We start from the raw sequence: 12,500 nt of genomic DNA, 5'->3' as shown, positions 1-12,500 counted from the left end.
TTGATTCATTGCAATCCTGAACATGAAAGCAAACAAAACCCTTTTTCGCCTAATAAATCACCCTGCATTCAAATTCCAAAGAGCTTTAAGTTAATGCATTTTGTTTTCAAGTTGCATGACTACCATAGGAACACCTTCTTTCATTAGGTATGGAACCTGAAAATTTTGTGGGCTTTTGATAATGTAACTATGCATTCGTTGTTCGTTAAAGCCAAAGCAGTGATTTATCTGCTATGCACTTACGACTGTTCAATCCCAAGATGTGCATTTATACTTGCATATCTGGCAGTGCCTGTGAGGTTTTTATCTTCTCTGTATGGGATGTGTTGTTTGGATCTACTGTCACGGAACTTTTTAGCCAAACCAAAATCAATGATATAGAGCTGAAATAATACAAAACATCAGACAGATGTTAGAACCTACACTGTAGTGAACACTTCCGTAACAAGTTCTTAGCCATTAAAAAAATAATTTATGCCATGTGAATTTAATTTCCCAGAATTCGGCAAAATTAATAATTCCTTCAATTCAAGTACAGAGTGTAGAGAAAACGAAAAATTAAGCCCTGTGCCATATTGTAATGGTCGTATAAAGTAGACAGTGAAAAAAAAAAAACACTGATTGAGCCAATTATTTTGAAGCAATGTAAAAGAAATGCCACTGGTACCTTGTTACAACTTTTGCTAATTCCCATCAGGAAGTTGTCGGGTTTGATGTCTCTATGGATGAAATTCTTGTTATGAAAATATTCTAGGCGGCCAATCATCTGGGAAAGAGAAAAGAAGTATACTAAATAAACTACGATCCGGGTCAAAAGACTGCAAGACACTTGTCAAATTTTGGGTGAAAAGTAGAAAATTTACTGTACATGCTTCCATTGTTATATATGAGCAATGCGTATTCTTCTTTCGCTGCCTTTTTTCACGTCCCCCTTCCTCCCAGACAATGTTGAAACATGCGAGCGATCGATGAACAGATCTTGATTTTGGAGATCGTGAAAAATCAACATTGTAATGGGTAGAGAGGGAGAAGCGAGAATTGTCCTGGCCAACAGTTTTGACCAGGATTCCCTTACCAAAGAAAAAGTATGGGAATTGTATGGAAAAGGTTGGGCCATATCTGGCCCATATGTGGAAATGGTATGGGAGGGTTGGGTGATGATATGAAATTGATATGGGGAATAATTTTGCCAAATTTCAAGCTATGGAAAATGCATGGGAAAAAAAGTCGAGGCCATCTGTCATATGGAAAAGCTACGGGAAAACAATACCCATAGCTTTTCCACACATACGGTATGTTGACAACAAAATCTCACCTATGGGTTTGATATGGAGTATCAACATGTAAGTGCTCCATAGATTACCCATATTAGCTGACAAAAGTTTGGCTTGAGCCCCATAGGTTTCCCATATGAAATGTGTATGGGATCTCTATGGGTCTAGAACATGTTTTGTGAATCTCTTATAATTCTTGACACTATTAGAGACTTTCCATATATAAATGCCATGTAAACTAAGGAGTTGAAATTATAGTAATAATATATATATCAAAATTAGTAATAAAAGTAGCAGTAGATTATGGTGAAAGTTTATCTGTAGCACGGGGATGGTCATTGATCACACCATTGCTGATAAATGATTAATCATCTAGCATTTTAATCAACAAACTCTTAGCCTTGTATGGGTCATAATTATTGTAATATTACTTACTATTTAGCTTTAATTTTCTTGGTGTTACATTCAGGGGTTTCAATAAGCATTGGCAGCCAACAAACATGCAAGGTAGTTCACTCAGTTAAGTCTGTTGCCCCCCCCCCCCCCCCCCCCTAAATTGATGCCATTAGGGAAAGAGGCATGAAAAAACATTCTGTCAAACCCTCACTTAAAATGAAATTTGATGGACTTGAACATACTTTTTACCATAATTTTAAACTATTAATTTATTATTATTTAACATTTACCAGTCCAGCTCTTACAGGTTTTGCGCGGTTTTATTCAAACGTTTCATCTACGATCACGCTTTTGTTGTGACGATTTTTTTGTTAGTTTTACTCTTTAAATGCTGATCCAGGCAAGGAAATGCTCACAACAACTCAAGTAAATAGGTAAGCGTTAACTTTAAGCGAATAACATTTGATTTGATGCCTTATTGTCTTCAAAATTTGGAACGATTTACATGCATGTAGAATTCACATTTTCACACCTTCGAGTCAATTTGTGAAGCAAGCAGACTCTGACAACTCTGTAAAAAATTGGTAAACCTTTAACAAGAATAATGAAGATAGGTCAAATGGTGAAGCAAATGATTTGGAAAAAGAGTGCTCATACGGCAAGTTACATGTATACGATTGACAATTGATTCCTTCTCGTAAAAATGCTATAATTTCTGTCACTTTAACTAATCGTTTGTAAGTAGAGACCCAAATTTATGAGTCTACTCTTCACACACTTTAATTGTAACAAAAATGATCAGTGATTTAGAGGAATCACTACATGCATCATTGAAGTATATGTACTGTATTTTTTTTAGTTGCCATGAAAGAGTATAAAGAGACACTTCGGAAAAAAATTCTTTGATGGGACAGCAGTGAAAGCTCCTTTACAGCAGACAAAAATGCTTAGCAGCCAGTTATGGTTTGATGTATTTGCAGACCTGTGGTTTAACTGAAATGTTTTAAAGCTTTTTTTGTTTTTAAATTTAAAACAAGAACCCAATCGATCCAAAGATTTTGGCATGAATTAAATGTTTAGGTTCATGCAATAAAAAAATGTAACTGCTTTGAAATCTGTAGTCAATTCTTTTTGTCTTTGAGCTATGGTGATAACTGTTAATAGCTTGACTACAATGGATTTTTTGTAGTTTCCAGCACATTTCTGATTTGCTGGAATATTAATTTACAGGAGCAGGATATTATAACCTTGTTTCTTGTGTTCCATGTGTGCACTAGTCGTTCTATTTCTCAAATTCAAGCATTAGGCATGAGATGTGTAATTCCAATTTCAATACTGTTTAGAGGCTAATCAAAGCCTATTTGCATCATATACATGTAATATTTCTATGTGAGTGCTATGTGAATGCAATTTTGCTATGGATCCTCAATTTCAGTTAGGTAGATTCTATTCACACTGTACGGAAGTGCTATGAAATAGTTATGTTCGTCCTATTTCTGTGTTTTATTACAGTATGTAGAGGCTATTTGTGGCCTATTTACACCCTATGTTATCACTATGTACGGATTACGGTCACGTCGCCCACAAGTTAACTCGCCTACACGTTCGAAGTTAATTCGCCTACACATGAAGTTAACTCGCCTACACATTCGAAGTTACTGTTGATGTTATAAGATAAAGCAGATGGCCTCATGGTTAGTGCGCTCGACTCCGGATCGAGTGGTCCGGGTTTGGGGCCTGGCCGGGGACATTGCGTTGTGTTCTTGGGCAAGACACTTTACTCTCACGGTGCCTCTCTCCACCCAGGTGTATAATTGGGTACCGGTGTAATGCTGGGGGTAACCCTGCGATGGACTAGCATCCCATCCAGGGGGGAGTATAAATACTCCTAGTCGCTTAAATGCTACTGAAACTGGAGATAAGCGCCGGCCTGATGGGCCTTCTGGCTCGTAAGCTGTGACTTTTTAAAGAATGACGTGAAATTAAATGCCGCTGACAGACGAAAACAAATAGGATATCCGATTGATGGTTCGTTTTTCTGCCTGATAGTTGTCGAGTAAACTTCTTGTTTTTGCTTTATCTTATAACATCAAAAGTAACTTCGAATGTGTAAGCGAGTTAACTTTATGTGTAGGCAAATTAACTTTGAACGTGTAGGCGAGTTAACTTCGGTGTAGGCGAGTTAACTTGTGGGCGACGCGACCGGTTACCCTATGTACATGTAAGCATTCAGGCCAATGTCTTGGCCTTATCATACACTGTATGTATGTGTTATGTATTTTCTGTTTCGAATCTATGTAGAAACTATGTTGAAACTATTTTTATTTTTGGACACAGAAAACCCCATAACATAGCCTTCACTTATGCTACGTACAGGTTCCATTTGACTAGCTAAAACATAGCATTTCCTTTCAAAATATATATGAGGCATACATATAACAGGCTTTGAATAAGGCCTCTATATCAAATATATGTACCTGTATATAACACCATGTAAATGTGGTCGTTACATAGAATTTACAAGGGGTTCTACAAGGGGTGCCAGAATAATTATACATTGTAGTATATGACATTCCTTTTTATATCTTCTTAAAGCTAAAGATGTAACTTAGTAACTATGAGCCTGTAAGAACACCAAGAACAATTTCCCATTGGATTCTGAGAAAATAAATTTCAAAGTTCACAGTAATTGTTCAAACACAGGTAAAATTTCATCATCAATTTCCTTTCAACATCATCTTTTAAGTGAAATCACCTCTTTCGATAAGATATTGAGAACAGTCAAACAGAAGTTTACCGTAGGATGCAAATGATCATGGTACAAACATTTTGTCCACTTGTTACTTGAACTGCTGGTGGATTCCTTCTTAATACCTTTTAATCAATTTGGCCAACAGCCTGCCTACATTTATGCAGACCATAATTTACAATGTAAAAGCACATGATCAGTCTTTTTCAAAATGATTTGGGAAATGTGCTGCTGATTATTGTGTAATACTGCAATATCCAAAAATGGAAAGGGACCTCATATTAACAAATATCTCTCAAAAGAGAATTAAGGTACATGTAAAAACAACCAAATTAAAGGCCTAAGGGTAGAAATGGAGTAAAAACCCCTCATCTCCCTCTCCAAGTTGCTTATATCAGCAGAGAACTCAATTATAAGCAACTGGGAATCGTACGGGCTACTCCTGTGCATAGAACTTGGCTATGGTTTAGCTATGGGTATATGTATTGTCCCATAGATTTCCCATAATTTATGTAGCAAGTCCTGGATCGTATGGGATCGTCTGAGACAAGAATTTCTTGATAATTATTGGTCTCAGAGCCGGCTAGGTTCATTGAATCTCATTAGAGATTCACTTATATAGTCATGCAAAGGAATAAAAATGATTCATTTCCTGGTACACGTGAAAGAACGGAAAAAAAGTTTAGTTCATGATTTTATGGTTATTACTGTACATATGTTAAGTTTAAATATCATTTGAATACAAAACATTCAAACATTACAAATACCTGATCTGCCAACATGAGAATTGTTTTCATTGAGAACTTTCTTGAGCAGAAATTGAAAAGATCCTCTAAGCTGGGACCGAGTAAGTCTATAACTAATACATTGTAGTCTCTCTCCTGTCCAAACCATCTGTCAAGAAAAAATCATTACTTTTGGCAACTGGTATGCAAATTCTCAAAACCGTAGCTTGGCACCACTAAGCTCTTTAGTGAAATCTGCAAAGATGTGCTCCAAGTGAGAAATTGACAAAGGAAACTCTATGCACCCCTACTTGACAAGCAATCTATTTCATGCTGCAGTAACTTTCATCCCTCCCACAGAGTATATTATTATTCTACTAAGTTAGAGAGCCTGATGATTTTCCTTCTAGATCTAGCCCAGAACAGAAACATTTCTCAAAACACCACTGTGACATAACATTCATTTTTGTATAATCTCAGAGGCAATTTTGCTAGTAGGAATGTCAATAGCTCCTCTGCCAAAAAGTCCAAGAATTTGCTAACTACTCTTAATGAGTGCCTCTAAAAGTTTATCAATACAGTAAATTATTGTTGGGTGATGTTTAACTTTTAGTACACCAATGTGGGGATACTAATGCACTGTGAATGATTCTATGGATAAAAAGTCTTTGAGAACTATCAGCTGATGGCTTTACTTGATGATCTAACCATGGTACAAGGTCATAAATTATTACAACAACGTATCATTTTAAATTTATTGATGGTGACTTGGGCTGCCTCAAAAACATCTGAGTGCCCCTTGGCAGGATTTCAACCTATGATCACTACAAAGTTCAGATGCTTTAACACTGAGCTACAGGAGACTCAAAGGAGGTAGGCCATTAAAGATACCTGAATTTTGGAATGCCGACTCCTCCTTGCAAAATTTTGTACAATTTTGATTCATATAACAACTGAGGGTGCCTTGCTTTCTGTGCTTCAAGTTTTACAGCTACCTCCTGCAGAATAAGGCAAGTAAACATAATGTTACAAAATTATACTGAATGAAACATAACAGTGGCTACCTTGACAGCCAAAGATGTTGGTAAAAACTCACTACGTACTTGCTGATTTCACCCGGTCCAGTTATAACAGACCATTTTGATTCACTGTGTAAAATTTATACCCAAAGTAATTAAAAATGTTTAGGGAGTTTTGTAATTGTCACAGTCTCATAGAAACTGACAGAATTATGAGAGATTTGAGAGAAATTTTATAACTTATTATATTAATTTATTACTATGAAATCACAGGGCTCGAAATTGTGACCAATACAGTTGCACTTGCGAATGAATTTTCCCCTTTGCTAATAAAATATCTCTAGAAGTCACAAATTTGCAACTTGTTTTCACCTTTACTCTTTCGAAACAAAATGGTAAGCAGTTGCCACTTTGCTGCTACTTTTTCTAAAATAAATAAATAAATAAATGACAAAATCATTTGTTTCTCACTGTGAATTGCCTTTAAATCTGAAGATAGTGTCATTGTAGCGTAATTTAGCTGCAATGTTATATGCACAAAGTTCTCCATTCCTTCGATCCTTCGCCATTTTCAGCTGTTTTTTTACACAATATTCAAGTATTGTCGCCAGCTCATATTTTGATTTGCTAAACCACTGACAACACAATGCAGCATGATGATTTTGCAACTAAAATTTGCGAAACTGCAACTAAATTTTTGTATCTTGTCGCAAAAGTACCTGACTAATTTCTTCCAAATTTATTTTTTCCCAAACTTTTTTTTTCCGCACAATTGACTTTGAGAAAATATTTCTCTCATTCAAAACCATTTCTTGATGTGTGGGAACCATACCAGAATATTTCAGGAAATGCATAAAATTCAGAATATTTGATAAAATGCTCAATAACTGTTAGCTTCTCGGTTAACCAAACAAGTTCAGTATGTTAAATGGATCTTTTAATTAAACAAAATTTAAATTATCTTTTCAGTGAACAGACCACTTAAACCTTTTCTTTTGGCTACAAATGGCTAAAAAAGGGTTGATGTTGAAACTTGCATATTAACAAAATAATGATAATGTTTTTTGTTGTGGTGTTGATAGGTTTAAAAGCCTTCAGACATTTTAGTACTATAATATTATTGTCTTCTTACACAACAATAAGCCAGTGGTGTCTCATCTATCCCCAAAAAGAGACTAAAGTTTAAGGTCAACAAAAGCTGACAAAAGAGGTGCTTTGTCTTCCTTGAACAACTATAGCTGTAATTGTTTATTAAAGGAGCACTGTGTTGGTGGTAACAAACATTTCTGGTCAAAATTCCATAAATTGTGTCCTCAAGACCTTGAACACAATTTACCTACATGTACAAAATAATATTTAATACCTTTTGACACCCAAACGGCCAGACTTAGTATTTTACTCTGTCTAACGCCAGACGATTTTACTTGTCAATGGGGAACCCCTGGGAGTCAATAGGTTAATAATATTTTGAATTCTTAAACAAAAGAGAGTGAGTTCAAAATGAAATTAAACCTTGAAAACTTTTACCCAGTGGTTTCAAATTAATTTTGCACCCACAACTTGCAGACCACTGCATGCTTTGGTCTTCTCAGCAATGAATGAATGCTTCTTCTATACAAACAGCTGTCAGTTATCATATGCATCACAAGTAAATATGATGCACAAAACATGTCTTTTTGGTAGTATAATGGGTTATTGACCCAGGATGAAGTCAAGATGCCTAGATATTGGCCAAGTTCTTTTTTTGCGTGTTTGTTTGTCTCAGTCCATGAACACACTAAAAAAGAACAAGGCCAATATCCAGCCATCTTGACCGAGCAAGCTTGGTCAATAGAGGATTTAATATATGGGATAAAACACCAAAAAAAGATCTTTGATCTTGCGGGACCAGGCGAGAAGTCCAGCCTGGTCCCTGCTTAGGTAGCCAATCACAGTGCAGGATTTGGTTCATCTTGCCTGTTCATAGAGTTTGTCATACTGTATAATAAACACTCTTTTTAAATAAGAACCTCTTCTATAAGAACGTTCAAGCTCAGATTAACCAAAACAAAAAAGTCATACTAAGAACATACCCAGGCTGAGAGTCAGTTAAGAACATCTTTATTTTGTTCAAGTGTATTTTGTTTTTATGAGTAGTATAAATAAAGCTCAAAGAAATGTAAAACTGTAGTCTAACAGGACAATTTACTCAAACAGGACTTTTTAAAACATTAACAGTGTGGTTTTATTTATTATTGAATGATATAATGAAGAACAACTCAGTTTGCAGATGAACTTAGTGTGCCACCGGCACAACTTTTAGGAACATGTTAAGAACAATTTCTGGCTCAAATTGGAAAAAAAATAAGAGCATTCAGCCTCAGCCCCAGTGTTGTATGTTCTTACAAATAAAAAGAGTGTATAATTTATAACCTATTGTAATGTAGAGTAAATGAGACTATAAAATTATATTTCAAGTATGTACAGACCAACTGGTTTCAAGTACATGTAGAATGTCTTTCTTAATGTACCGTACATGTATCTGAAAGTCGCAAGATATGTTTAATATATGAAAAGTTGAATGATGGTGAGCTGAAAAGGTGTTAAACTCTTGCAGACAAAATTCTCTTGTAAATGTCTCTCTTGAAAGAGACAAAACTTAGTAATACCCGTCTTTTTCTAAATGCATCAAACAATGGCACAAAATTTTCAGGTTTAAAAAAAGGTAGTCTAACTTCGGAACATTTGCATCTATCACTCTCATTTATTTATAATTAAATTAAAGCACATCAATTTAATTATATGGTGGTATCAGATTCCACAGAGCTGCACGTCTGCTATGCAAAATATTGCTTGCCAAAGCCCTTGGCTATTTTAGATATAAAAACTACAGGACTGACTTGTGTTATGATAAAAATGGTTATTTACAGTAACTGAAAACCTTCCACATCAATAAAAAATAGTTCTCAATGTCTTATGTTATGAATCTTATTTTTCTCATTGTGCAAATAGGTCTTGACTTTTACCCTCGTCAACTCACTTCCTTTTGAACGCACTTAAAAGACACCAGGTTGTCTTCTTTGTCTCTTAGAAAAATTTTACAACAGTAAATTTTGGCACAACTCTCATTTAAGGGTTTGTACCTTAAATACTTTGGAGCTAAAATATAAATGGAATGTAAAAGGAGTATTAAATTTAACCTTTATGAACAAGTACAATATCAGTATCATGTTAGGGCATCGAGCTAACATTATAAAGCCAAACCAATATTGTGCAACACATACCTCCCCATTCGTAATATTCACTCCCTGGTAGATATCTCCAAACGATCCACTGCCTATTTTCCGTAATAATTTGTATTTCCCACCTACAATAAACTCCGACCTAGCGCTGCTGGGTTTCTGCATTTTAGAAACCTATAAAGAGAAAATAAACTACTGACACTTACCGAAGAAGGTAATTTACAAATTTGACATCTTTGTCGAGAAAAAATTGAAGGGAGTCCCTCATAATTTATTGAGGTTGCTAAAAAAATTCACGCAATATTAACTGTATACTTGCTAAGTGTATAGTTTTCCAAAGTAATTATTTACCCTAAGGTTTTGAATCTCTTTCGACCGAAAATTAATTTACTAGAAAACAAGACGTTTAGCTCTCCTTGTTGGGGAGAAATCTCACAACATAGGATTTTTGATATCCTGAATTGTCGAAACATTATTTTGGATCTCCTTAAGTGATCACTGGGGTTTTTATTTGTGTTTTTCGATCTGTTGTTTTGACATCTTATGTTGCGGCTAATATTTCATAAATTATTCAAGTCGTCTACCTCAGGAGCATACATCCTTACGCATTTATAACTTTCAACCTTCAACAAAAATTCCCAGTCCTAACTTAACCATTCAAGATCCTTTGATGATATAAACGAAACGAGTCCAGGGATGAGAATAAACGGAAGAGGAAGCAAATTTAGGCCAACCGCTCAACGAAAATCTGTGAGCGCTAATCCGAATATTTTCCGCGAACATGATCAACAGACAACTGTTTACCTTTAAAAATATATAAATTCTTACCTTAGGAAGAATAAAATGATGGAATAGTTCTCTCTGTCATCGGCTTTCCCTGTTACAAGACGAACAGGAGGTCTACGCGACTTAAAATCTATTAGAATCTGTAATTACATTCAAATCTCTAAATATCATCGAATGTCCTCCATGTTTCCTTCCTCATCTCAGTAAGTATTATGGGATATGTCGTAACCGAGGCAACCATGTGTAAGACAGTCGATATTTCAGTATCGACTAAGTATCGATTGATGAACCATAAGCAAGATGGCGGCTGCGGCTTCGAAAACGAATGTGGTGTTGTTGAGCTGTGGATCTTTCAATCCTGTGACTTTTCTCCATTTGAGAATGTTCGGTATCTGTAAAGATATGATGAATTTTGACTGACTTGATATTGAAATTTGTTCCATCACCTGTTTCCGCTTTAAATTTAAGATGTTTACATTTTCATGGTTGTCATACGAATTGCATTGTGTTCATAATTTTCTTTGTTTTGATCAGAATTAGCGAGAGATGCTCTTCACAAGACTGGGCTGTTCAGAGTGGTAAAGGGATTTTTCTCCCCAGTGAATGATGGATATAAGAAAAAGGTTGGTGTCCGGGTTGTGTATTTTCTTTAGTTTTCGTTTCATTTTGGCCACCATCAGGCACATAATTATATCATTGATTTGTGTAAGAATTCAATCTTCCGTAACCATTTGTTTGTTTAAAAACGTAAAGCGCCAGATGAGAATTAAATATTTGTTGTTAGTGCTTGATGCAGCTGACCCACGAATGTAATCTTTCTTCAGGTTTTATAGGGCATAATGTAAACTTATGGTTTTTTTTTTTCCGACAACCCAGAACAGAAAAGCCCATTTTACAGTTGTGTGCTACATGGTACACGTAACTGAATGCAAGAGAAGCCATGTTTGACCTTGTTTTGATACCCAGCCGTTTTTTTTAATGTGAATCAAAAGATCTGAACTTTCTTGAAGCAGTTCTGGATCATTTCCAAATTCGCCTACAGTACATGATCAGCCTTGGTGCCATATTCCTTGGCCATGTAGACTGCTCACAGGCCCTTCTGAGTTAGTCGAACCGCCTGCATTGGTCATGCAAGCAGACGAGGGGAGAATGGTGATTGAGTATAGACATAGGGACTGCACTATCTTCTGGATCGGTCCGTTGACAATGTACCACTCTCAGATTTTTTTGGACAAGTAAGTTGAAGTTGATTACTTCTTGTCAGATTAGTACGCCAATCTGTCTTTGATTTTCCCTGGGAAAAGAGAAGCACGATATTGCTTTTGCGGTTTCGATCAAATGGCTACCCAAGCAAGAACAGAAACTTGCGGTCGAAGCTCTCCTATCAGGCAAGTATGTTATGGCTGTACTACCAAGTGGTTTCGGCAAGACCATTTTTTATGAGAGCTTTGTAATCTTAAAGGAGACGAGTGACCCAAATCAAACGCCATCGATCGTGGTAATAGCCGCTTGTTGCATCAACACTGTAGACCAGATTCAGTCAAACGATTATCTATGGGAAGTTGCCTTTGAGAAGAAGGGGAATTTGTTGAAGGACATGGCCTAAAACAAGTATTGAGTCATCTTTTCTGCAGAACAATCTCTGTATCCTGACTTCACGGAGTTAATGATAGATGATGAGTCGTCCATTCTAAACAAGAACTTGTCCCCAACATCACACCGGCAAAACTTGCCAAAACACTCCAACATTAAATTAAGTTAAATGCAGTAGTTTTTCTGCAGTTTCCCTTTCGAATTGTTGATTGAATTCGACATGCACATAGATATTCCCACGCTGTTTGGTGTTTATTTATGTTAGCAATAAGAGGTGGAACCGTCTGTAATCACTTTCACTAATTAGATTAGCAGATTCTGAACGTGTTGGTTACAGACAATTGACGTGCAGTTCCCTATATCTTTCCTCAATCACCATTCTCCCCTTGGCTCGCTTTCGTGACCAAAGCAGGTGGTGTGACTGGCTCAAAAGGGACTGCAAGCCATCTATTGGCCATCTCACCAAGCAACCAGCTGCAAAATGGTCTAATTCTATCCAAATTGGACATTGGGGGAGGGGAGGGGGAGTGGTGAATGCTTATTCTCCTAAGGAGGTGTGTGTGTGTGATATGTATCAATCTCGTCCCCAGAGTTTGCTTTTCTTTTGGTCAGCACCAAGACGGACTCTGGCCACTTCCAACTTATGCGCAGTTGCACTGACAGTGGTTGTCAATGGTTACAAAAAGTGAAGGGGGTAGTGTCTAAAGAAACTGTGGTGCTGCGTTGGTGGGGAAGTA

General features: G+C 36.3%; 2 protein-coding genes across 2 annotated transcripts in view; one reads left to right on the top strand and one right to left on the bottom strand.

The window, feature by feature from the left end:
• LOC138006836 (casein kinase I-like) overlaps positions 1-10,375 on the bottom strand; it is a 19,422-nt gene extending 9,047 nt beyond the window's left edge. Inside the window, exons 1-6 of the mRNA XM_068853429.1 lie at positions 10,213-10,375; positions 9,427-9,558; positions 6,036-6,142; positions 5,187-5,313; positions 668-766; positions 244-383 (exon numbers count right to left, since the gene is read on the bottom strand). Coding sequence (XP_068709530.1) covers positions 244-383; positions 668-766; positions 5,187-5,313; positions 6,036-6,142; positions 9,427-9,549 — 596 coding nt within the window. The 5' untranslated portion in view covers positions 9,550-9,558; positions 10,213-10,375. The remainder of the gene's footprint in view (positions 1-243; positions 384-667; positions 767-5,186; positions 5,314-6,035; positions 6,143-9,426; positions 9,559-10,212) is intronic.
• Positions 10,376-10,425: 50 nt separating this feature from the next.
• The window catches only part of LOC138006838 (nicotinamide/nicotinic acid mononucleotide adenylyltransferase 1-like), a 19,360-nt gene continuing 17,285 nt past the window's right edge, over positions 10,426-12,500 (top strand). The window contains exons 1-2 of the mRNA XM_068853432.1: positions 10,426-10,558; positions 10,705-10,793. Of these exons, the coding sequence (XP_068709533.1) occupies positions 10,471-10,558; positions 10,705-10,793 (177 nt within the window). The 5' untranslated portion in view covers positions 10,426-10,470. The remainder of the gene's footprint in view (positions 10,559-10,704; positions 10,794-12,500) is intronic.

Source organism: Montipora foliosa, chromosome 6 (assembly GCF_036669935.1).
Source record: "Montipora foliosa isolate CH-2021 chromosome 6, ASM3666993v2, whole genome shotgun sequence".
NCBI classification, from domain to species: domain Eukaryota; kingdom Metazoa; phylum Cnidaria; class Anthozoa; order Scleractinia; family Acroporidae; genus Montipora; species Montipora foliosa.
The sequence above is the reverse complement of the archived record's forward strand: the minus strand, read 5'-3'. Positions and strand labels throughout refer to the sequence as shown.